This window comes from Pseudophryne corroboree, chromosome 6 (assembly GCF_028390025.1).
Source record: "Pseudophryne corroboree isolate aPseCor3 chromosome 6, aPseCor3.hap2, whole genome shotgun sequence".
Classification (NCBI taxonomy): Eukaryota; Metazoa; Chordata; class Amphibia; order Anura; family Myobatrachidae; genus Pseudophryne; species Pseudophryne corroboree.
The window spans coordinates 122,688,288-122,713,741 of record NC_086449.1 but is presented as its reverse complement, the minus strand read 5'-3'; the positions used below and the strand labels follow the sequence as shown (position 1 = coordinate 122,713,741).

The 25,454-nt window shown below is 47.1% G+C and overlaps 1 protein-coding gene across 6 annotated transcripts in view; it reads left to right on the top strand.

Annotated features, from left to right (window-relative positions):
- The window catches only part of PIWIL2 (piwi like RNA-mediated gene silencing 2), a 1,076,777-nt gene that overhangs the window by 633,542 nt on the left and 417,781 nt on the right, over nucleotides 1-25,454 (top strand). For all 6 annotated transcript variants that reach the window (XM_063931805.1, XM_063931803.1, XM_063931806.1 and 3 more), the window contains one exon: nucleotides 2,736-2,820. In XM_063931805.1, the coding sequence (XP_063787875.1) occupies nucleotides 2,736-2,820 (85 nt within the window). The remainder of the gene's footprint in view (nucleotides 1-2,735; nucleotides 2,821-25,454) is intronic.

Sequence of the window (25,454 nt, the reverse complement as noted above, 5' to 3'; positions counted from 1 at the left end):
AGAGTTGAGGACTCGTCCTCAATTTTTACCTAAAGTGGTGTCATCGTTTCATATGAACCAACCTATTGTGGTGACTGTGGCTACAGGTGACTTGGAGGATTCCAAGTTCCTTGATGTAGTCAGGGGCTTAAAAATTTACGTAGCCAGGACGGCTCGGATTAGGAAAACAGAGGCACTGTTTGTCCTGTATGCAGCCAACAAGGTTGGCGCTCCTGCTACTAAGCAGACTATTGCTCCCTGGATCTGTAACACGATTCAGCAGGCTCATTCTACGGCTGGATTGCCGTTACCAAATTCGGTAAAGGCCCATTCCACTAGGAAGGTGGGCTCTTCTTGGGCGACTGCCCGAGGCGTCTCGGCTTTACAACTTTGCCGAGCGGCGACTTGGTCGGTGTCAAACACTTTTGCTAAATTCTACAAGTTTGATACCTTGGCTGAGGAGGACCTCCTGTTTGCTCAATCGGTGCTGCAGAGTCATCCGCACTCTCCCGCCCGGTCTGGAGCTTTGGTATAATCCCCATGGTCCTTACGGAGTACCCAGCATCCACAAGGACGTAAGAGAAAATAAGATTTTAAACCTACCGGTAAATCTTTTTCTCCTAGTCCGTAGAGGATGCTGGGCGCCCGTCCCAGTGCGGACATATTTCTGCAGGACTTGTATATAGTTGTTGCTTACATAAGGGTTATGTTACAGTTGGGATCAGTCGTTAGCTGATACTGTTTTGTTCATACTATTAACTGGTTGCGTATATTCCAGGTTATACATTGTGGATGGTGTGGGCTGGTATGAATCTTGCCCTTAGATTAACAAAAATCCTTTCCTCGTACTGTCCGTCTCCTCTGGGCACAGTTTCTCTAACTGAGGTCCGGAGGAGGGGCATAGAGGGAGGAGCCAGTGCACACCCATTCTAAAGTTCTTTATAGTGCCCATGTCTCCTGCGGAGCCTGTCTATACCCCATGGTCCTTACGGAGTCCCCAGCATCCTCTACGGACTAGGAGAAAAAGATTTACCGGTAGGTTTAAAATCTTATTTTTTCTCCTCTCCTTCGTCTCCTTGTCCTTGGGCTTGTTAAGTTTAACTAGCTTCTCTATGCTGGAATGGGGTATAGGAGAGGAGGAAACTGTGCTGTCTGAAAAAAGTTTATTATTTGGTGGCCAGGAGTGCTCATGCTACACTTTACCCATGGTTTCCAGTGTCCCCCATGGACTCAGAGAAAAGTATTTTACAGGTAAGAACCAAAATCAAATTTTGAACTATTTACGATTGTGATTTTTGTATTCATATTATTAAAGGATTATGTGAAGATCTCTTATTAATGTCAATCACAGTTTAACCTTATTTGCATTTCATGCTAGTGAACTTTAATTACATCTTTTTTTAAGCGTCTGTTAATTCTTTTATCGATATATGTTGCAATAGGAATACATAATATTTACCAGTGGCCGGGGATGCCGGCTGTCAAGTTACCGATAGTGTCATCCTGGCCGGCAGCGGGGCGAGCGCTAGTAAGCCCCTTGTGGGCTCACCACGCTGCGGGCACGGTGGCTCGCTGCACTCGCCACAGGTTATATTCTCACGACACCCACAGATGAAACCTTTTCTGTGGCGCCGGTATTCAGGCAGCGGCATTTCACTGTTTGTAGGGATTCCGGTGTTGGCATTGTCTCATGTTTACCTCCCGTCGTTACCTCCCGTTGCAGTGATATAGGGACTTCACCAACAATTAACATAACTGAGAGCTGTAAAGAAGCGATTTAGCTCAGCAACTTCCATATCATTTGAGATATACTATATCTTGTCCTACAGAGAAAATTCTTAATGTTGTTTTATGAGTCACATTAATAAAAGCATGTGGACCGGGGGGACCTTGTTAAATAAAAGCTACTAAAATAATTATGAGGAAAATGCTGTATGTTTTTGATATATGTAATGAGGGTTGTTGCTGAAATGTTCCCTTTCTCCTTCAGGCACCAGAAGTCTTCATCCTCCATGTTCATCAGTCAGATCTCCAGATTATTTCATGTGACTGGGTTCAGTTACCAAAAAATATTCTCCTGTGGATTTTGTTTTGCGTGTTTTAACAGCACAACTTTATTCGTAGAGCAAACACAATATAATTTGGCAGTTGTCAGATAATGTTGCTGTTTTCCAGAGCTCACTTAGGGGAAGATTTATCAATCCTTCTATAGAGGACGTGTTGTGATGTTGCCTATTGCGACCAATCAGATTATAGCCATAAATTTAGTACATTCTATATAATAGCCAGATTCTGATTGGTTGCTGTAGGCAACACCTGCTCTTGTCCTCTTTAAAAAGTTTGATAAATCTCCCCCTTGGTGTCATAAGCAAACTTTTACTTGCTACCCATCCATGAAACAGATTGACAGATCTCTGCCCAAATGTTTACCCTGTAAGTACTATAACCCCAGTCTTGGACATTCCTGTACATCTGCAGTAATTTCACAGTATACTACAAGATGCGTTTTGCTTTTATTATGTATTGAACACAACCTGCATTCCATATCATTGCTTAGTCCTGTGTGCATTATAACGCCATAAAAAAAGCTGCTGAAAGACTGCTACTTTTAGGACAAGTATGTGGCATCAACATAGTGTTGTTGGTCTCTGTACATCTGGAATAAAATCCATTTTTTTGTGTACTTGAATAGGTTTGTATTTATATGTACGGTCATTGTTTTTACATCCACCAAATTAGTTTATTTTGTCCTTTAGTAAGAACTATGGCATCACAATAAAAGAAGTGGATCAGCCGCTGTTGCTTCACAGGCCAAAGGAGAGAAAAGATGCTAGGACTAAGGTAAGCTTATTTCCTGCCCTTGCATGCGTGTGTCTACACTGTAGGGACAGTGAGTGTGGTGATGCAGCATGTGTCTGGTAGGCGTATTGCAGAATGGTGTGTGCTGGTAGCTGAGGGTAGTATGACGTTGTAACACAGGTATTTCTATCTAGTATGTGGAATTTATATATGAAGTTTGTAACAAGCGGTTGTTTTCTGATGTATAAGGGCACTATAGTGACTTATCCTATTGCTTAATTCTTCAAACTTACTATTACTACTCACTTTGAACTCTGTCTTTTGCATTTTATTTCCAACCTTCATGATGGAGATGTCCCTTCATAGTTTTGGGACCTTTTCCATCATGTTTTGAACCTAATAAATTGTTTTCTCTTACGTCCTAGAGGATGCTGGGGTCCACATTAGTACCATGGGTATAGACGGGTCCCTTGAGAGCCATGGGCACTTTAAGAGTTTAATAGTGTGGGCTGGCTCCTCCCTCTATGCCCCTCCTATCAGATACCATACTCAGTTTAGAAAATGTGCCCAGTGGAGCCGGTCACAGCTAGGGGAGCTCCTAGGAGTTTTTCTAGTTTTATTGTTTTTTTTTAAAGAGTTAGGTACAGGGAGGCTGCTGGCAACAGCCTCCCTGCTTCGGGGGACTTAGGGGGGGAAAGGTAGGAACCAACTCTAGAGGTTAATGGTACTCTATCTCTGCTGACAGGACACTGAGCTCCTGAGGGTGCTGATCGCAAGCCCACGAGGCGACCGCTCACTCCCGCAGCACGGCCGCCACCCCCTAACAGAGCCAGAAGATGGAGTGATGAGTATGACGTCGGCGCCCTGGTAAGCGGGTCACCTGTGGGAAATGGTGGCACAAGGGTAGGAGCACTGGAGGGCTGAGCGGTACTTGTAGTGCGCGCTGTGAGGGGCGCCCTGGGTCAGCGCAATAACCTACACTGGTCACAGATGCTAACAGGGGCTAATCCCACTTTGTTAGCAGCCAAATCACCTCAGACCAGTATAAACACTGAAGGCGGGAAGACGCGCCGTTACAGGGGGTGGGGCTTCTTCAGAGCAGATCCAGCACTCACCAGCGCCATTTTCTCCCTGCAGATCACACTGAAGAGACGCCGACATGGAGCGCTGCTCTCCACATAACTCCAACATACCTCTGCGGTACCAGGGTGTTATAGACAGGGGAGGAGAGTGACATATTAGCTGTTTAATCTGTTAAGTTTGCTCAGTAAGCGCCGGCTGTTTACTGTATAAACTTCCTACTGGGGGGGGCGCTGTGTGGCTGGCTCCTTATACTCTGTGTCTCTCTGAAGGTACTCTGGGGGAAACTGTCTGAATTTTCGTGTGTGTGTGTGTGTGTGTGTGTGTGTGTGTGTGTGTGTGTGTGTGTTTTTGTATAGCTCTCATAAACATGTCTAGGAACTCTGTATCCTGTGCTGCAGAGTGTGTATCTTCTCCTGAAGAGTTTATTCCTTGTACTCAGGACTGTAATATACTGTCTCAGCCTTCTGAATCCGAACCCCCATGGGTGGATTCTATTAGGGGAATGATATCCCAGATTTCATCTCGGATAGCTCAAAATGAGACTGAAACACAGGTTTTGAGAAAGTCTATTGAGGTTTTGTCGTATTCAGCTCCCACTACCTCTTCAAAGACCCCAATATTTACCCTAAGAAGCGTGCTCTTGCCCAAATAATGCAAGTTGACACGGATACTGACTGATACAGGGGACGGTAATGGGGATATGCAGGGGGGAGATGCATCCCTTGCTAAATTTTACACTGGTAAGGTACCTGAGCCAGCAGAGGAGAATTACTTTACTGATAATAAGAAATCCTCTATTACATTACCTGCGTCTAAGGAATTAAACGCATTATTTGAAAAATCCTGGGAAAACCCAGAGAAAAAATTCCAGATCCCAAAAAGGGTTCTCATTGCTTTTCCTTTCCCTGAGGAGGACAGGAAAAAGTGGGAAATCCTGCCTGTAGTAGAAACTTCTGTGTCTAGGTTGTCTAAAAAAGTGGTTTTATCTGTCCCAGGGTCCACCACTTTAAAAGAGCCGGCTGACCGTAAGATTGAGACTATACTCAAATCATTATACTCAGCTACTGGCGTAGATTTAAGGCCTACTATTGCTTGTGCGTGGATTTCTAAAGCCATAGTAAAGTGGTCAGGCACATTACTAGAGGAATTAGATTTTATGGATAGAAGTGACATTGAATTGTTTTTACGTCACATACAGGACTCTGCAGGTGTCATGGTGGAGGCCATGAAGGACCTTGGCCATCTCAATGCGAGGGCTTCTTCCATGGCTGTCTCGGCACGCAGGGGACTCTGGCTGTGCCAATGGTCTGCGGGTGTGATATCAAAGAAGAGTGTGGAGAATCTACCCTTCACAGGTCAGGCTCTGGGGAAGCGTTAGATGTGTGGTTCTCCACGGCAACTGCGGGTAAGTCAACATTCCTTCCCTCAGCTATACCACCTACTAGGAAATCTTATCCTAGAAATTTCAGCCATGTCTGGGCGTCATCAGGCCTAGACCCCTGGGTACAGGATATTGTTGCCCAGGGGTACAGACTTGAGTTTCAAGAACTCCCACCTCACAGATTCTTCAAATCAGGCTTACCAGCTTTGCTGACAGATAGTGCTATCCTACCGGAAGCCATTCAAAAATTTCTTACGTCAGATGTTATTGTTCCAGTTCCACCTCACTTATCAAACAAGGGTTATTCTTCAAACCTGTTTGTATTACCGAAACCGGATAATTCGGTCAGGCCAATATAGAATCTAAAGTTGTTGAACCCTTATTTGAGGGAATTCAAATTCAAGATGGAGTTTCTGAGAGCGGTGATCTCAGGTCTGGAGGAGGGGGGATTCCTGGATATCAAGGATGTGTACCTTCACATTCCGATCTGGCCGCATCACCAGGCTTATTTGCGCGGTTGGACTGTCACTATCAGTTCCAGGCACTGCCGTTTGGGCTCTCCACGGCACCGAGGGTATTCACCAAGGTCATGCTACTCCTCCGCAAGCAGGGTGTGAACATAATTTATTATCTGGCCGATCTGCTGATAAAAGCGTTTTCCAGGAAGAAGCTGTTAGAGAGCATTGCTCTCTCAACTCAACTTCTCCAGGATCATGGATGGATCCTGAATCTTCCAAAGTCGCATTTAGAGCCGACAAGGAGACTTTCCTTACTGGCGATGATCCTCGACACGGAAGTACAGAGGGTGTTTCTGCCGGAGGAGAAAGCATTGGTGATACAAGCAGTGATCCGGGATGTCCTGAAGCCTGCCCGGGTATCGGTTCATCAGTGCATTCACCTTCTGGGGAAGATGGTTTCCTCCTACGAGGCTCTACAGTACAGAAGATTTCATGCATGGTCTTTCCAACTGGATCTCCTGGAAAAATGGTCGGGATCTCATCTTCACATGCACCAGATGATACGTTTGTCACCGAAAGCCAGAATCTCGCTCCTCTAGTGGCGGCAAACTTCTCACCTACTAGAGGGCTGCAGGTTCGGGATTCAGAATTTGATCCTCCTAACCATGGATGCAAGTCTCAGAGGTTAGAGAGCAGTCACCCAAGGGGAAAACTTACAAGGAAGGTGGTCAAGTCTGGAATCCATCCTTCCGATAAACATTCTGGAACTAAGGGCCGTGTACAACGGTCTTCTGCAAGCGGCACATTTTCTGCAAGATCGGGCCATTATGGTGCAGTCGGACAATGTAACGATGGTGGCCTACATAAACCGACAATGTAACGATGGTGGCCTACATAACGATGGTGGCCTACATAAACCGGAACCAAGAGCAGAGCTGCAATGTCAGAGGTAAAAAGAATCATCCTCTGGGCAGAAAGGCACGCATTGGCGCTGTCAGCAATCTTCAATCTAGAAGTGGACAACTGGGAAGTGGACATCCTCAGCAGACACGATCTCCATCCAGAAGAGTGGGGCCTCCATTCGGAGGTGTTCATGGAGCTGACAAATCTTTGCGGTGTACCCCAAATAGACATGATGGCCTCCCGTCTCAACAGGAAGCTTCGGAGGTACTGTTCCAGGTCAAGAGACCCGCAAGCAGTGGTGGTGGATGCCCTGGTTACTCTGTGGGTGTTCCAGTCAGTGTACGTGTTTCCTCCACTTCCACTCATTCCAAGGATTCTAAAACTCATAAAGAGAAAAAGGGTTCAGGCAATCCTCATTGCTCCAGACTGGCCAAGAAGGGCTTGGTATGCAAATCTTTTGGATCTACTGCTGAAAGATCCGAGCCCTCTTCCACTTCGGGAGGACTCGCTGCAGCAGGGGCCGTTCACTTATCAAGACTTACCATGGCTACGTTTGACGGCATGGTGGTTGAACGCCAGATATAAGCTCGGAAGGGCATTCCGAACAAGGTTATTCCTACCCTGATAGAGGCTAGGAAAGGAGTAATGTCTAAACATTACCATCTCATTTGAAAAAGTATGTATCTTATTGTGAATCCAAGAAGTTTCCTATGGTGGAGTTTCAACTTGGACGGTTTCTCCTCTTCCTGCAAGCAGGTGTGGCTATAGGCCTGAGTTTGGGATCCATAAAGGTCCAGATTTCTGCCTTTTACATTATCTTCCAGAAACTGGCTTCCCTCCCTGAGGTTCAGACTTTCTTAAAGGGGTTCTGCACATCCAGACTCCCTTTGTGCCGCCTACGGCACCCTGGGATCTTAACATGGTGTTACAGTTCCTCCAATCGGATTGGTTCGTACCTCTACAGGTGGTTGAGGTCAAGTTTCTCTCGTGGAAGGCTGTCACTTTGTTGGCCTTAGCTTCTGCTAGACGTGTGTCGGAGTTGGGGGCTTTGTCTTGTAAAAGACCCTACTTGATCTTCCATGAAGATAGAGCTAAGCTCCGGACACGTCAGTAATTTCTTCCAAAGGTTGTGTCGGCTATTCATATCAACCAACCTATTGTGGTGCCAGTTGCTACTGACTCCTCAATTCCATCGAAGTCCTTGGATGTTGTAAGGGCTCTGAAAATCTATGTGAAGAGGTCTGCTCGTCACAGAAAATCAGACTCTCTGTTTGTCCTGTATGATCCCAAAAAAATTGGGTGTCCTGCTTCTAAGCAGACGATCTCTCGCTGGATCAGGGTCACTATCCAGCATGCATATTCTACGGCAGGATTACCGTGTCCTCAATCTGTTAAGGCCCACTTTACTCGTAAGGTGGGTTCTTCCTGGGCGGCTGCCCTGGGGTCTCGGCTTTACAGCTTTGCCGAGCGGCTATTTGGTCAGGGTCGAACACGTTTGCTAAGTTCTACAAGTTCGATGCTTTGTCCTCTGAGGACCTAAGGTTTGGTCAATCGGTTCTGCAGGAGCCCCCGCGCTCTCCCGTACTGGGAGCTTTGGTACATCCCCATGGTACTAATGTGGACCCCAGCATCCTCTAGGAATTAAGAGAAAATAGGATTTTAATTACCTACCGGTAAATCCTTTTCTCGTAGTCCGTAGAGGATGCTGGGCGCCCGCCCAGCGCTTCATTTTCCTGAATTTGTTACTTATTTAAGTACTGTGTTGTTACTTGGTTAAGTACTGTTGTTCAGCCATTGCTGAAATGTTTCAAGCTGGTTAGCTTGGATTTCTGTTGTTATGTATGAGCTGGTGTGAATCTCACCACTATTTGTGTATTTCCTTCTCTCGACGTATGTCCGTCTCCTCGGGCACAGGGAGGAGCCAGCCCACACTGTTAACCTCTTAAAGTGCCCATGGCTCCCAAGGGACCCGTCTATACCCATGGTACTAATGTGGACCCCAGCATCCTCTACGGACTACGAGAAAAGGATTTACCGGTAGATAATCAAAATCCTATTTACATTTACATTCCTTCATTTTTCTCTGTCAGCAAGAAAAGGAGTACACAGGACGGGTGGTATTCAGTATGCCGGCTGTTGGGATACCGGCGCTCAAAATACCGATTCCGGAATCCCAGCATACCTCACCTATTCCCCCTCTTGGGAATCCACGACCCCCTGGAGGGAGAATAAATAGCATGGCGCGCGTATCGCGCTACCGTGCCCGCAGCGTGGCGAGCCCGCTGACAGCATGTCGGTGGTCGGGATCACGGCGCCGGTATGCTGGACGCCGGGATCCCGCTCGCTGGCCACTTATACTACACCCCACAAGACCATGGGATTAAAGGTTGGTTGGAGTTTGGCACCTAAACTACTGTAAATTTAAACCCAAGCTACTCCCACCTGCCACACCATAATTCCTGTCTTCTTTAGGTGCCTATGGAGACCCCCTACAGCACTCCTGGACACGAGGACAGTGCGTGCCCTCACCCTTTTAGAGGTTGTTGGACGCAGTGCTGTCTCGAATGGCGACGCCATCTTGCTGGGTTTCCTATCAGGCAGCTCCATTACAGGAGTGCGCCAGTCACAAGCAGCCTGGTCTTTGGGGCATACTAAGTGCTTTCCCCTCATAAGGAAATGGAGTAGCACTTCTACAGGAGAGCGCAGTCACAGAATGAAGGATGCGGAGCCTAGAGCTACTGGTTTCCCCTGCTCAGTTTTGCAACAGTGATGAAGCCTAAACTTGCAGCGTAGGACTTCTGTGGCATGAAAAATGAAACTACTGATTTTCTCTAGCATCCATAAGGGATATTGGGGAATTAGTACGATGGGGTATAGACTGGGTCCAGAGGAGCCGGTGCACTTAAATTTCTTCAACTGGGTGTGCTGGCTCCTCCACTCTATTCCCCCTCCCACAGGCAGTTTAGAAAAAAGTGTCCTCAGGATAGGATACACACACTGTAGCTCCAGAGTCTTTTCTTCAGTTTCTTTTAAAACCTTTATTATTTTCAGTATGCTGTTTGTGCAACAGCATATCTGCAACGTGGGAGTTAGCTGGGGGACAATCTTCGGCCTCTGTAAGGTGTCAGAGCCACTTCCCTGCTGCAGTACCACCGTCCTGAAAGGTTGTTGTACAGCGGGGCACTGCACCTTAACGGTAACAATCGCAGCACGTCGCACACCCCTAACATTGAGTGAAGGCGACGCAGGTGCGGCATACGGGACCCTCCTGGGCAGGACCCGCTCTAGCCCCCCTGTGTACACTGGCAACGGTAGTGAAAACTAATACTTGCTGTGATGTTTTACACTTATATGGAGACTTTGCCAGTATAAATATCACTGAAGCTCCGGCGCCATTACAGGGGGTGGAGTTTCCTCAGAGTGGGACCAGTGGCGTTTTGGCACCTTCCTCTGCTTACAGCTGCAGCAGCAAGCACACACAGCTCCTCCAGACGCAGAGGATATGCAGGATAACTAGTACAGGGGTGTAGCAAAGGGGGAGAGCCGCTATTGTACACAATCTGTATCCTGCAAAGGACTAATATTCTTGTGTTGTTACTTCGAGATATAACAGCTTGCAGCCTCGTTGGGACTGTTTAGCTTGGGTGTGCTGTTCCCTTCTCTCTGTATCCGCTCACATACAGTAAGGGCAGACTTGCTGTTGTATTACTTGGCTGTGTGTATGTGTATATAAGTGTTGTTTACTGTAAACATGGTAAAACCAATTATGTAGTGTATGTCACACCAGATTCTCTCCCTCTACATCTGGTTCCATAGCATGTGAATAATGCAACCAGTCCTCACAACTCAGTGAAGAGGCTGGGGGGGAGGTTCAAGAGCCTTCCTGGCTAGGTGCCATAAAATCCATGATGTCAGATATGTAATTTCATCTCACTGCTAATACTCAAAAAACTCAACAACTGCAGCAGGCTGTTGCAGACCTAGCTGCAAGGGCAGATGTTCCACAGCCCCCCTTCCCACCTCTCTAGATCAGGACCACAAAAGCGTGGGTTACCTGCTTCACTCTCAGACTCTGATGAGGAGACACAGGAGGAGGGAGAAGAATTGGATCCTGTTACTGGGGATTCCCATTCTACACAGGGTATTGAACCCCTCATTCTTGCTGTATGGGACGTGTTAAAACTCCCTCTAGAGGACGCTGCGGCACAGCAGTCATTTTTCTTAACACAGAACAAACTCACTGTCACTTTCCCTGATTCTGCAGAGTTAGATGACCTGTTTAAGTTAACCTGGAAAAATCCAGATAAAAAATACCAAGTGTCAAGATGGTTTTTGCACCCTTTCCCATTTGCTCCTGTAGGCAGGAAAATCTGGGACGAACCCCCGGCTGTTGATGTATCAGTCTCTCGCATATCTAAAAAGGATGTACTGCCAGCTCCTGGCTCCTTTACAATAAAGGACCCTGTAGATAGAAAAAGAGACTACACTGAAGTCTGTCTACACGGCAGCAGGTATATCACAAAGACCGGTCATAGCAGGTTGCTGGATGACTCATGCCATTCATACGTGGGCTACTCAAATTCAGGAGGGCCTCTCATGAAATATGTTCCTGGTCACTACAGTGACTCTCCTAAAACACATTCAGGACACTACACGTGTCCTGTATGACTCTCTCAAGGAGATAGGCAATATTAATGCTAGGATCACTGCTATGGCAGTGTCAGCGCGCAGAGCTTTGTGGTTGCTGCAGTGGATAGTGGATGCAGAGTCCAAGCGCAGTGTAGAGTTTTTTCCTTTTTCAGGTGATTGGCTTTTCGTGGTGGAATTGGATACATGGATTTCTAAAGTTACTGCAGGGACTTCCTCGTTTCTCCCCTCTGGGGCCCCGCCTGCTAGACGTTCCTACCCCGGGCCGTCAAATCAGTCCTTTTGGTCTAACAGATTTAGATCTAGGGCCAGAGGTGCCTCCAATGCGGCTAGAGGCACCAGAGGTAAGGTAAGAAAACCAGCAATCGCAGGTTCTCAGGAGGCAAAGTTAAGCTTCCACTAAGGCCTCAGCATGACGGTGCCTACCCACCCTGATGGGAAGTCGAGGTGGGAGCTCGGCTGCGTCACTTCAGCCGCATCTGGGAAATCTGCCAGGATACCTGGGTAAAGGAACTCATTTCTCAGGGCTACAAGCTGGAGTTCTATGGCGCTCCTCCCCAACGATTTTTCAAATCAAGCTCACCAGCTTTGGAAGATACGCGTGTTACGCTGCAACATGCCATCCTGAAATTGGTCCAGTGCCACTGCAACAACAGGGAAAGGGTTACTACTCTAACCTGTTCGTGCTACCGAAACTGGACGGTTCGGTAAGGCCCATTTTGAATCAATTTTAATTAGAGATCAATTTTATTAGTCAGTAGCTGTCACTGCTCATAAACTTACAAATAAAAAGCACTCTATTCACTATACACTGTGTAAATACATTAGATGATATTCCACCTACCATGTGACTTCGGTCACATGACTGATACTGATCATATGATTTGTAATCCAACCTATGAAATGACCTTTGGAAAGGTCTCCATGACTACAAAGTAATAGACAAATCCTCTGATTGGACCAATGTATTCCATGTTAAAATTCCAAGGAAATGAAAAATGGATTTTACCAATTATATGCAAGAGTTGGAGTTTACCCAAGGTATTGGTACAGGACTGTTGGTTTATATTCTCTAGGATCCGTTCCACATTTTGCCCATAAATAATACATCCAGTTATAATCCACTATGGAGAGTCCCTTTTTGATGGTAATTAAGAGAGTCCATGAAAAAGTTCCATATGCCGCTAGAGGATTAATGCAGTGTACCATAAATGGTGAATACCTCATGCAGTGCGGAGATAGGATGGTGCCTCTCTCGGACTCCTCTGGATGGCTGGTCAACGGTTTGGGCTGGTTCGGGTCCAATTCAAAGATGTCCTGTTCCAAAGGGTAAGCATCTGACGCGTTTCGCTGCATAGACCGTGCAGCTTTTTCAAAGGTGTACTCTGCTGTCTGGGTTTTGGCTTTATATACCCTAGACAAAATGGTGGCTTAATTGGCACCTAGATGCACATTTCCTGTTTAACACTGACATATCTCTTTCTAATCATTAAAACAACAAAAATGTGTATAGGAGACAGACCTACTTATATAAGAAAACCTATAATGATGTAATACTTTTATTTCAACTGCTGTTACATACTTTTTGCATATATTTGGCATATTATCTTGCACAGAAGTACTGTTTTTTTTAAAGAATTATTGTTTTTTAATAAATTGTTTTAAATTACACATTTAGTGATTTACATTGTTCTTTCCTCTGATAGCGCAGCCTCCTTCTTTCTCTTAGTTTCCTTCCAGGGAGTGACTTTCCCGTATTATTGGCTGCTGCTTAGCTAAACAACTCGCCTCACAGCGCCCGAATACCTTTGGGTATTTTTACCTTATTTTTTCCATTTTGAATCTTAAATCCTTGAACCCTTACCTAAAGGTTTTCAAATTCAAGATGGAATCCTTGCGAACAGTGATTGCACGCCTAGAAGAACGGGAGTTCATGGTCTCCCTGGATATATAGGATGCCTCTCTCCATATCCCGATTTAGCCACCTCACCAGGCTTACCTGAGGTTTGCCCTGCTGAACGATCACTATCATTTCCAGGCACTTCCCTTCGGCCTGTCCACAGCTCCGAGGGTATTCACGAAGGTGATGACGGAGATGATGTTCCAACTCCGGGTCCAGGGGGTCAATATTGTCTGGACAATCTCTTGATAAAAGCGAGATCCAGTGAGCTTTTATTGCTCCATATAGACCGCACTATCCAACTTCTGTCACACCATGGGTGGATCCTCAATTTACAGAAATCCCACCTGGAGCCAGCTCAGCGGCTCTTGTTCCTGGGAATGTTGCTGGATACTGTTGCCCAGAAAGTGTTCCTCCCAGAGGATAAAGCGAGACACTTCAGGAGATGATCCGAATGGTTCTCCGGCCTACTCGAATATCCGTGAGATTGTTGGGGAAGATGGTAGCCTCATACGAGTTGATCCAGTATGGAAGGTTCCATGCCAGAACATTTCAATTGGATCTCCTGAGCAAGTGGTCCTGATCACATCTTCACATGCACCGGATAATACGGCTTGCACCTCATGCCAGGATTTCTCTGCTGTGGTGGCTGGAGTCCTCCAACCTACTGGAAGGTCAAAGTTTCGGGATTCAGGATTGTATCCTCACGACGGATGTGAGTCCCAGGGGGCTCAGCCCTACTTCCGATCAACATTCTGGAACTTCGGGCAATCCACAATGCTCTGATTCAGGCCTCTCCTGTACTCAGGGATCACGCGATCCAGGTTCAGTCGGACAACGCCGCGGCAGTGGGCGTACATCAGTTGGCGAGGAAGGACAAAGGCAGGGCCTGCATGCGAGAGGTGTCAAGTATACTCCTCTGGCCAGAAAGAAATGCAAGAGCAATGTCCGCAATCTTCATTTTGGGAGTAGACAACTGGGAAGCGGACTTCCTGAGTTTTCACAATATCCACCCGGGAGAGTGGGGGTTCCACCATCAGGTGTTTCAGCAGATCATCGACTGGTGGGGCTGCCCACAAATAGATATGATGGCTTCTCATCTCAACAAGAAGCTTCGTTTGTATTGTTCGCGAACCAGGGATCTTTTAGGCAAGGGCAGTAGATGCACTGACTTCGCCTTGGCCTTACCGGCTGGTCTACCTATTTCCTCCGATTCCATTACTCCCAAGGGTGCTAAAGTGAATCAGGAATCCAGGAAACTCTGATTGGCCGTGGAGGGCGTGGTACGTGAATCTTCTGGACATGTCCGTCAAAGACCCTTGGCCTCTACCACTGAGAAGAGATCTTCAACATGGACCGTTCGTCTACCCGGACTTATGGCGACTTCGTTTGACGGCATGGAGGTTGAGTGGAACATACTAGCTCATAAGGGCCTTTCCAAGAAGGTTATTGCTACCATGGTTCAGGCCAGGAAACCTGTGACGTCAAATCACTATCATCATATCTGGAGAAGATATGTCTCTTGGTGCGAGGAATGCATGTATCCGCCTTCGGCGTTCCACTTGGGATGTTTCCTGCAGGCTGGTGTGGATAAGGGCTTACATCTGGGTTCCATTAAGGGCCAGATTTCAGCTCTTTCAATTTTCTTCCAGAAGAAATTGGCAGTGTTGCTAGAAGTTCAGACCTTCTTGCAAGGGGTACTTCACATACAACCTCCTCTTGTGCCGCCCACGGCACCCTGGGATTTGAATATAGTGTTGGAATTTTTACAGTCCACCTGGTTTAAACCTCTGATGGTAGAAGATACGTACCTCACGTGAAAGATAGTGATGTTATTGGCCCTGGCTTCTGCTAGGTGTGTCTCAGAATTGGAGGCCTTATCATGTAAAAGGTTCTTCTTGGTCTTTTACGAGGACAGAGCGGAGCTCAGGACTAGGCAGCAGTTACTGCCGATGGTCGTCTGTGCATTCCACTTGAATCAACCTATTGTGGTTCCGTCAAGTTCTGGCACTTCTGCTACTCCAAAGGCGTTGGATGCTGTGCGAGCCTTGAAGATCTACGTGAAGAGAGCGGCTTGGATCAGAAAGATGGATTTTTTGTTCGTGCTATATGATGCTGTCATGTTTAAACGCAGAAAGGAGAATCACAAATTATATGTGATCTAATGTGTTTTGTTTACCTGCAGAAATAATCACCAATAATGATTTCAAGTGACTGTATATATGTAATTTTGTATTCTTTCAGCTTAGATGTTGCAAAATGGCTGACAGGCTATGGTCCTGCGTTTGACCTCCATGCATCTAGGATGTGTGTGAGTAGATTCTGTCTTACTAAAATAAACCCTTACCTACAGACCCTAAAGTTAGGGATGAAAGCAATGCTCCATGTGCATTGACCAAACCAGAGGTTATAAACTGTGATAAGAGGGGGATGTCTGGATCAATCACCTGATGGAAGTAAAGGAATTCCACATGTTTAGATGACTAAGCCACTAAACTTCCTGGCTAGTCAAAAAAAAACCATCCAGGGTCGACAAGGTACAGATCCTCACAGACTCCATTCTCTTTGAAAGAGATTCCAATTCTTTGGGCTACACCCCCTCCCCCTTCCTGTTGCCAAGCACCAACAGTATGTTAAAATGGTGTATGTTTAGTATCCAGCAGGGAAGTGGTTAAAAATCCAAAGGGTGGGGGGCTGCTGCAGCTGAGGGCTATATCTGTCCCTCTCACTGGGGCAGAGAGGGCATTTCTTGGGGACTTAACTATATGGCCCTCATTCCGAGTTGTTCGCTCGGTACATTTCATCGCATCGCAGCGATTTTCCGCTTAGTGCGCATGCGCAATGTCCGCACTGCGACTGCGCCAAGTAAATTTGCTATGAAGTTAGGATTTTTACTCACGGCTTTTTCTTCGCTCAGGCGATCGTAATGTGATTGACAGGAAATGGGTGTTTCTGGGCGGAAACAGGCCGTTTTAAGGGCGTGTGGGGAAAAACGCTACCGTTTCCGGAAAAAACGCGGGAGTGGCTGGAGAAATGGAGGAGTGTCTGGGCGAACGCTGGGTGTGTTTGTGACGTCAAACCAGGAACGAAACTGACTGAACTGATCGCAGATGCCGAGTAAGTCTGAAGCTACTCTGAAACTGCTAAGAAGTTTGTAATCGCAATATTGCGAATACATCGTTCGCAATTTTAACAAGCTAAGATTCACTCCCAGTAGGCGTCGGCTTAGCGTGTGCAAAGCTGCTAAAATCGCCTTGCGAGCGAACAACTCGGAATGACCTCCTATATGCTTGAAATGACCAGGGCTATTCGGTGAAACTCCCCCACAACAGAACCGCCTTATAGGCCCTACACACATGCCGATTTGTTTGAAAGATATGAACGATCTCGTTCATAAATGAATGAGAACTCGTTCATATCTTTCAGTGTGGAGGCTCCAGCGATGAACGATGCGCTGCCCCGCGCTCGTTCATCGCTGGTCCCCCATCGGCTGTGCATGCAGGCCAATATGGACGATCTCGTCCATATTTGCCTGCACTCCAATGGAGCCACGTGACGGGGGGAGTGAAGAAACTTCACTGCCCCCCCGCCGCCGGGTCGCTCGTCGGCCGTATCCGCCGTCGGGCAGCTCGGCGGTGGATCGGCCAGTGTGTAGGGCCCTTTAGTTTGTTGAATAAGTGAGTTAGGTTTTCTGTATTTCTCTGACGTCCTAGTGGATGCTGGGACTCCGTCAGGACCATGGGGAATAGCGGCTCCGCAGGAGACAGGGCACAAAAGTAAAAGCTTTAGAATCAGGTGGTGTGCACTGGCTCCTCCCCCTATGACCCTCCTCCAAGCCTCAGTTAGGTTTTTGTGCCCGTCCGAGCAGGGTGCAATCTAGGTGGCTCTCATAAAGAGCTGCTTAGAGTAAAAGTTTTGATAGGTTTCTTATTTTCAGTGAGTCCTGCTGGCAACAGGCTCACTGCAACGAGGGACCTAGGGGAGAAGAAGTGAACTCACCTGCGTGCAGGATGGATTTGCTTCTTAGGCTACTGGACACTAGCTCCAGAGGGACGATCACAGGTACAGCCTGGATGTGTCACCGGAGCCGCGCCGCCGACCCCCTTGCAGATGCCGAAGTAAGAAGAGGTCCAGAAACCGGCGGCTGAAGGCTTTTCAGTCTTCATGAGGTAGTGCACAGCACTGCAGCTGTGCGCCATTGCTCTCAGCACACTTCACACCAACGGTCACTGAGGGTGCAGGGCGCTGGGGGGGGGCGCCCTGGGCAGCAATGTTAATACCTTTTCTGGCTAAAGAATACATCACATATAGTCCCTGAGGCTATATGGATGTATTTCACCCCTGCCAGGTCTCAGAAAAACCGGGAGAAGAGCCCGCCGGAATAGGGGGCGGGGCCTATCTCCTCAGCACACAGCGCCATTTTCCCTCACAGAACTGCTGGTGGGAAGGCTCCCAGGCTCTCCCCTGCACTGCACTACACTACAGAAACAGGGTTAAAACAGAGAGGGGGGGCACTTATTTGGCGATATGATTATATATTAAGATGCTATAAGGGAAAACACTTATATAAAGGTTGTCCCTGTATAATTATAGCGTTTTGGTGTGTGCTGGCAAACTCTCCCTCTGTCTCCCCAAAGGGCTAGTGGGGTCCTGTCCTCTATCAGAGCATTCCCTGTGTGTGTGCTGTGTGTCGGTACGTGTGTGTCGACATGTATGAGGACAATGTTGGTGAGGAGGCGGAGCAATTGCCTGTAATGGTGATGTCACTCTCTAGGGAGTCGACACCGGAATGGATGGCTTATTTAAGGAATTACGTGATAATGTCAACACGCTTCAAGGTCGGTTGACGACATGAGACGGCCGGCAAACAAATTAGTACCTGTCCAGGCGTCTCAAACACCGTCAGGGGCTTTAAAACGCCCATTTACCTCAGTCGGTCGACATAGACACGGACACTGACTCCAGTGTCGACGGTGAAGAAACAAACGTATTTTCCTTTAGGGCCACACGTTACATGTTAAGGGCAATGAAGGAGGTGTTACATATTTCTGATACTACAAGTACCACAAAAAAGGGTATTATGTGGGTGTGAAAAAACTACATGTAGTTTTCCTGAATCAGATAAATTAAATGAAGTGTGTGATGATGCGTGGGTTTCCCCCGATAGAAAATTATTGGCGGTATACCCTTTCCCGCCAGAAGTTAGGGCGCGTTGGGAAACACCCCTTAGGGTGGATAAGGCGCTCACACGCTTATCAAAACAAGTGGCGTTACCGTCTCCAGATACGGCCGCCCTCAAGGAGCCAGCTGATAGGAGGCTGGAAAATATCCTAAAAAGTATATACACACATACTGGTGTTATACTGCGACCAGCTATCGCCTCAGCCTGGATGTGCAGCGCTGGGGTGGCTTGGTCGGATTCCCTGACTGAAAATATTGATACCCTTGACAGGGACAGTATTTTATTGACTATAGAGCACAGAGAGATATTTGCACTCTGGCATCAAGAGTAAGTGCGATGTCCATATCTGCCAGAAGATGTTTATGGACACGACAGTGGTCAGGTGATGCATATTCCAAACGGCACATGGAAGTATTGCCGTATAAAGGGGAGGAGTTATTTGGGGTCGGTCCATCGGACCTGGTGGCCACGGCAACAGCTGGAAAATCCACCTTTTTTACCCTAAGTCACATCTCAGCAGAAAAAGACACCGTCTTTTCAGCCTCAGTCCTTTCGTCCCCATAAGGGCAGGCGGGCAAAAGGCCAGTCATATCTGCCCAGGGATAGAGGAAAGGGAAGAAGACTGCAGCAGGCAGCCCATTCCCAGGAACAGAAGCCTTCCACCGCTTCTGCCAAGTCCTCAGCATGACGCTGGGGCCGTACAGGACCCCTGGATCCTACAAGTAGTATCCCAGGGGTAAAGATTGGAAATTCGAGACGTCTCCCCCTCGCAGGTTCCTGAAGTCTGCTTTACCAACGTCTCCCTCCGACAGGGAGGCAGTATTGGAAACAATTCCCAAGCTGTATTCCCAGCAGGTGATAATCAAAGTACTCCTCCTACAACAAGGAAAGGGGTATTATTCCACACTATATTGTGGTACTGAAGCCAGACGGCTCGGTGAGACCTATTCTAAATCTGAAATATTTGAACACTTACATACAAAGGTTCAAATCAAGATGGAGTCACTCAGAGCAGTGATAGCGAACCAGGAAGAAGGGGACTATATGGTGTCCCGGGACATCAGGGATGCTTCCTCCATGTCCCAATTTGCCCTTCTCACTAAGGGTACCTCAGGTTCGTAGTACAGAACTGTCACTATCAGTTTCAGACGATGCCGGTTGGATTGTCCACGGCACCCCGGGTCTTTACCAAGGTAATGGCCGAAATGATGATTCTTCTTCAAAGAAAATGGACGATATCCTGATAAGGGCAAGGTCCAGAGAACAGTTGGAGGTCGGAGTAGCACTATCTCAAGTAGTTCTACGACAGCATGGGTGGATTCTAAATATTCCAAAACCGCAGCTGTTTCCGACGACAATTTGCTGTTCCTAGGGATGATTCTGGACACAGTCCAGAAAAGGGTGTTTCTCCCGGAGAAGAAAGCAAGGGAGTTATCCGAGCTAGTCAGGAACCTCCTAAAACCAGGAAAAGTGTCAGTGCATCATTGCACAAGGGTCCTGGGAAAAATGGTGGCTTCTTACGAAGCGATTCCATTCGGCAGATTTCACGCAAGACTTTTCAGTGGGATCTGCTGGAAAAATGGTCTGGATCGCATCTTCAGATGCATCAGCGGATAACCCTGTCTCCAAGGACAAGGGTGTTTCTTCTGCGGTGGCTGCAGAGTGCTCATCTACTAAAGGGCCGCAGATTCGGCATTCAGGACTGGGTCCTGGTGACCACGGATGCCAGCCAGAGAGACTGGGGAGCAGTCACACAGGGAAAAAATTTCCAGGGAGTGTGATCAAGTCTGGAGACTTCTCTCCACATAAAACAATGCTCTAAGCTTAGCAAGACCTCTGCTTCAAGGTCAGCCGGTATTGATCCAGTGGGACAACACCACGGCAGTCGCCCACGTAAACAGACAGGGCGGCACAAGAAGCAAGAGGGAAATGGCAGAAACTGCAAAGATTCTTCGCTGGGCGGAAAATCATGGGATAGCACTGTCAGCAGTGTTCATTCCGGGAGTGGACAACTGGGAAGCAGACTTCCTCAGCAGGCACGACCTCCACCCGGGAGAGTGGGGACTTCATCGGGAAGTCTTCCACATGATTGTAAACCGTTGGGAAAGACCAAAGGTGGACATGATGGCGTCCCGCCTGAACACAAGAGACCCTCAGGCAATAGCTGTGGACGTTCTGGTAACACAGTGGGTGTACCAGTCGGTGTATGTGTTCCCTCCTCTGCTTATCATACCCAAGGTACTGAGAATTATAAGACGTAGAGGAGTAAGAACTATACTCGTGGCTCCGGATTGGCCAAGAAGGACTTGGTACCCGAAACTTCAAGAAATGCTCACAGAGGACTCATGGCCTCTGCCGCTAAGAAGGGACTTGCTTCAGCAAGTACCATGTCTGTTCCAAGACTTACCGCGGCTGCGTTTGACGGCATGGCGGTGGAACGCCGGATCCTAAGGGAAAAAGGCATTCCGGAAGAGGTCATTCCTACCCTGGTTAAAGCCAGGAAGGAGGTGACCGCACAACATTATCACCACATGTGGCGAAAATATGTTGCGTGGTGTGAGGCCTGGAAGGCCCCACGAAGAAATTTCAACTCGGTCGATTCCTGCATTTCCTGCAAACAGGAGTGTCTATGGGCCTCAAATTGGGGTCCATTAAGGTTCAAATTTCGGCCCTGTCAATTTTCTTCCAAAAAGAATTGGCTTCATTTCCTGAAGTCCAGAAGTTTGTCAAGGGAGTACTGCATATACAACCCCCTTTTGTGTCTCCAGTGGCACTGTGGGATCTCAACGTAGTTCTGGGATTCCTCAAATCACATTTTAAACCGCTCAAATCTGTGGATTTAAAATATCTCACATGAAAAGTGACCATGCGGTTGGCCCTGGCCTCGGCCAGGCGAGTGTCAGAATTGGTGGCTTTGTCTCACAAAAGCCCATATCTGATTGTCCATTCGGACAGGGCAGAGCTGCGGACTCGTCCCCAGTTTCTCCCTAAGGTGGTGTCAGCGTTTCACCTGAACCAGTTTATTGTGGTACCTGCGGCTATTAGGGACTTGGAGGACTCCAAGTTGCTAGATGTTGTCAGGGCCCTGAAAATATAGGTTTCCAGGACGGCTGGAGTCAGGAAAACTGATTTGCTGTTATCCTGTATGCACCCAACAAACTGGGTGCTCTTGCTTCTAAGCAGACGATTGCTAGTTGGATGTGTAGTACAATTCAGCTTGCACATTCTGTGGCAGGCCTGCCACAGCCAAAATATGTAAATGCCCATTTCACAAGGAAGGTGGGCTCATCTTGGGCGGCTGCCCGAGTGGTCTCGGCTTTACAACTTTGCCGAGCTGCTACTTGGTCAGGAGCAAACACGTTTGCAAAATTCTACAAATTTGATACCCTGGCTGAGGAGGACCTGGAGTTCTCTCATTCGGTGCTGCAGAGTCATCCGCACTCTCCCGCCCGTTTGGGAGCTTTGGTATAATCCCCATGGTCCTGACGGAGTCCCAGCATCCACTAGGACGTCAGAGAAAATAAGATTTTACTTACCGATAATTCTATTTCTCGTAGTCCGTAGTGGATGCTGGGCGCCCATCCCAAGTGCGGATTGTCTGCAATACTTGTACATAGTTATTGTTACAAAAATCGGGTTATTATTGTTGTGAGCCATCTTTTCAGAGGCTCCGCTGTTATCATGCTGTTAACTGGGTTCAGATCACAGGTTGTACAGTGTGATTGGTGTGGCTGGTATGAGTCTTACCCGGGATTCAAAATCCTTCCTTATTGTGTACGCTCGTCCGGGCACAGTATCCTAACTGAGGCTTGGAGGAGGGTCATAGGGGGAGGAGCCAGTGCACACCACCTGATCCTAAAGCTTTTACTTTTGTGCCCTGTCTCCTGCGGAGCCGCTATTCCCCATGGTCCTGACGGAGTCCCAGCATCCACTACGGACTACGAGAAATAGAATTATCGGTAAGTAAATTCTTATTTTTTATTTTCATTTGTTGATATCATACCATAATCTATGTGTGTTTTTATAAAATATTCTTAATAATCTTTGTAACACTTTTTTTGTAACTAAAGCTCTGAAGTATTCTTTAAATTAAACATCTAATTTTTAGTTCTGATTCTGTGATTCTCGTGAATAAAGACCTCGTGTGGCCCACATCTACCTGCTTGTCTAAGTATTGCAGTGTGTGTGTGACAGGTAGAAGCGAAGACTACCTTGCGTTTAGACGCTAAATCCCTCTTGCTGGTAGCAGCTAAGGTGTTTGATTAATCCTGTGTGTCAAAAGTGATCCCCACGCTGCAGGTGGCAATTCTTAAATTGGCGTATTTGTGGAATTGGAGTGCAGCATCAGTACAGATGCGCAGAAAAAGGGTTGCCCTGCTTCAAAGCAGTCCATTGCTCGTTGGCTTAGGCTTACTGTCCAACAGGCCTATGTGTCGGCAGCCTTACCTGTTCCACAGTCTCCGATGGCCCACTCTACAAGATTGGTGGGCTCTTCCTGGGCGGCTGCCCGTGGAGTCTCGGCCTTGCAACTGTGCCGAGCTGCTACCTGGTCGGGGAAGAACACCTTTGTGAAGTTCTACAGGTTTGATACCCTGGCCGTAGAGGATACCCAGTTTGGGCAGGCGGTGCTGAAGGCGTCTCCGCACATTCCTGCCCCTTCTGGAAGCTCTGGGACGTCCCCATCATACTAATTCTCCCCAATATCCCTTATGGATGGTAGAGAAAATAGGATTTTTGTTACCTACCGGTAAATCCTTTTCTCGTAGTCCATAAGGGATATTGGGCGCCCGCCTCAGTGCGTTGTCTTTTCTGCAGGTTGTCTTTTATATGGTTACCTTTTCAGCTATTGCTGTTTTGTTACCAGCCGTTGCTGGTCGTTTTATGTTAGTGGTGTGCTGGTGTGTGAATCTCACCACTCATTGTTATGTACCTTATCTCAAGTATGTCCTTTCTTCTTCGCGTACTATTTTACCTATAACTGAATGTGGGAGGGGGCATAGAGGGGAGGAGCCAGCTCACCCAGTTGAAGAAATTTAAAGTGCACCGGCTCCTTTGAACCTTATGGACTACGAGAAAAGGATTTACCTGTAGGTAATTAAAATCGTATTTATTATTACACTTATTGTATGTATTGTTTTGGGGATTGTGCAGTTGCTCAGTGACTTGTGCATTTATTCCAATATTTTGGAATTTGGTCTGCCTTGCGTCTACTATACATACAGATGTATCCCCTTATATCCTTGCAGCAGTCACGGTAAACAGCCTTTGAGGTCGCGCCGTGCCGGTACTCGGCAGTGCCGAACGTCTTTTTTTGCGGTGTCCGAAAATGCGTCTGAGGCGCAAAGTAATGCAGTAGGACGCACAAGCAGATCCTGCTATTACAATGATATGCAGCATTTTGTACGCAAATACAGTTGCAGTCACACACAGAATATAGGCATGCTGCATATAATTTTAATTATTTTAGGGTTTATTTATTATTAACAGTTTCTTATATAGTGCAGCAAATTCCGTTGCGCTTTACAATTGGAAACAACAATGATAAAACAAACTGGTTAATAACAAACAGTCGCAGAGGTAGGAAGGCCCTGCTCACAAGCTTACGATCTATAGGGAAATAGGCATTGATACACAAGGATATATGCTATCTATTGCATAATTGTCCACCAGATTGCAAAGCTTCTTGGTGGGAAGTATGATATGGTCACACAGCAATGATCAACCGAGGTCAGGACAAAGGGAAAGTAAGGAAAGAGAAAATATGTGAAGATATGTATGGACTGTACAGTGGCGATGTAATTGGATAGGAAAGCTGAAGTTTATGTGGGTGGTTCCGTAATTTGATAAGCTTGCCTGATGAATTGAGTTTTCAGGAAACGCTTGAAGGTTTGGAGACTAGGGGAGAGTCTTATTGTGCGTGGTAGGGTAGTTCACAGTTCAAAGAAAGTTCTGCAATCATAAATGGGAGTGAGAAATGAGTGTGGACGAGAGACATAGATCTTGCGAAGAGGTCGGGTTGGGAGATATTTTGAGATAACCGAAGAGATGTACATTGTTGTAGTTTGGTTAATGGCCTTGTGTGTGACTAAAGGTATTTTATATTGAAATACGGTAGGGTTGGGAACGCTTTTTCGAGGATCCTCTACTGTACACTGCACATAAGAGTTTTCCTCCTAGGGCTCCATTGGAAGTTTCTGATTCAGAAGATGAGGATGGTGAACTTATGTAGACTGGCCTAGACCTAGAGTCTTCATCCAGTCATTGCGTGGAAGACCTCATTGCTGCTGTGCCCCACTTTTTGCATTGTTTAGATCGTTACTTTCCCGTCTTCTTCAGATCTCTCCAGTCTCATTGAGGTGGTCTGGAAGGCGCCAGATAAAACATTCTCTGTTCTTCGCAAAGTTTGCTTCACTTTATCCACTTCCGGTGGATCATGTATCCAGATGGGAGCTACCTCCCAAGGTTGACGCTGCAGTGGCAGGTTTAGCTAAACACACGACTCTTCCTGTTCAGTGTTCAGTGTCATTTAAAGATCCCCTAGATAAAAAATCAGAAGATTTTCTCAAATCCATTTTCATAGGCTCTGGGGTCTTTATCCAACTTTTAACTACTTAACTGACATTTTTCCCAAAAAAAACCACTTGATTTTTCTCTTACGTCCTAGAGGATGCTGGGGACTCCGTAAGGACCATGGGGTATAGACGGGCTCTGCAGGAGACATGGGCACTCTAAAGACTTTAGATGGGTGTGCACTGGCTCCTCCCTCTATGCCCCTCCTCCAGACCTCAGTTAGATCCTGTGCCTAGAGGAGACTGGATGCACTGCAGGGGAGCTCTACTGAGTTTCTCTGAAAAAGACTTTTGTTAGGTTTTTTATTTCCAGGGAGCACTGCTGGCAACAGGCTCCCTGCATCGTGGGACTGAGGGGAGAGAAGCAGACCTACTTAAATGATAGGCTCTGCTTCTTAGGCTACTGGACACCATTAGCTCCAGAGGGTCGGAACACAGGTCTCACCCTCGTTGTTCGTCCCGGAGCCGCGCTGCCGTCTTCCTCACAGAGCCGGAAGATAGAAGCCGGGTGAGTATAAGAAGAAAGAAGACTTCAGAGGCGGCAGAAGACTAC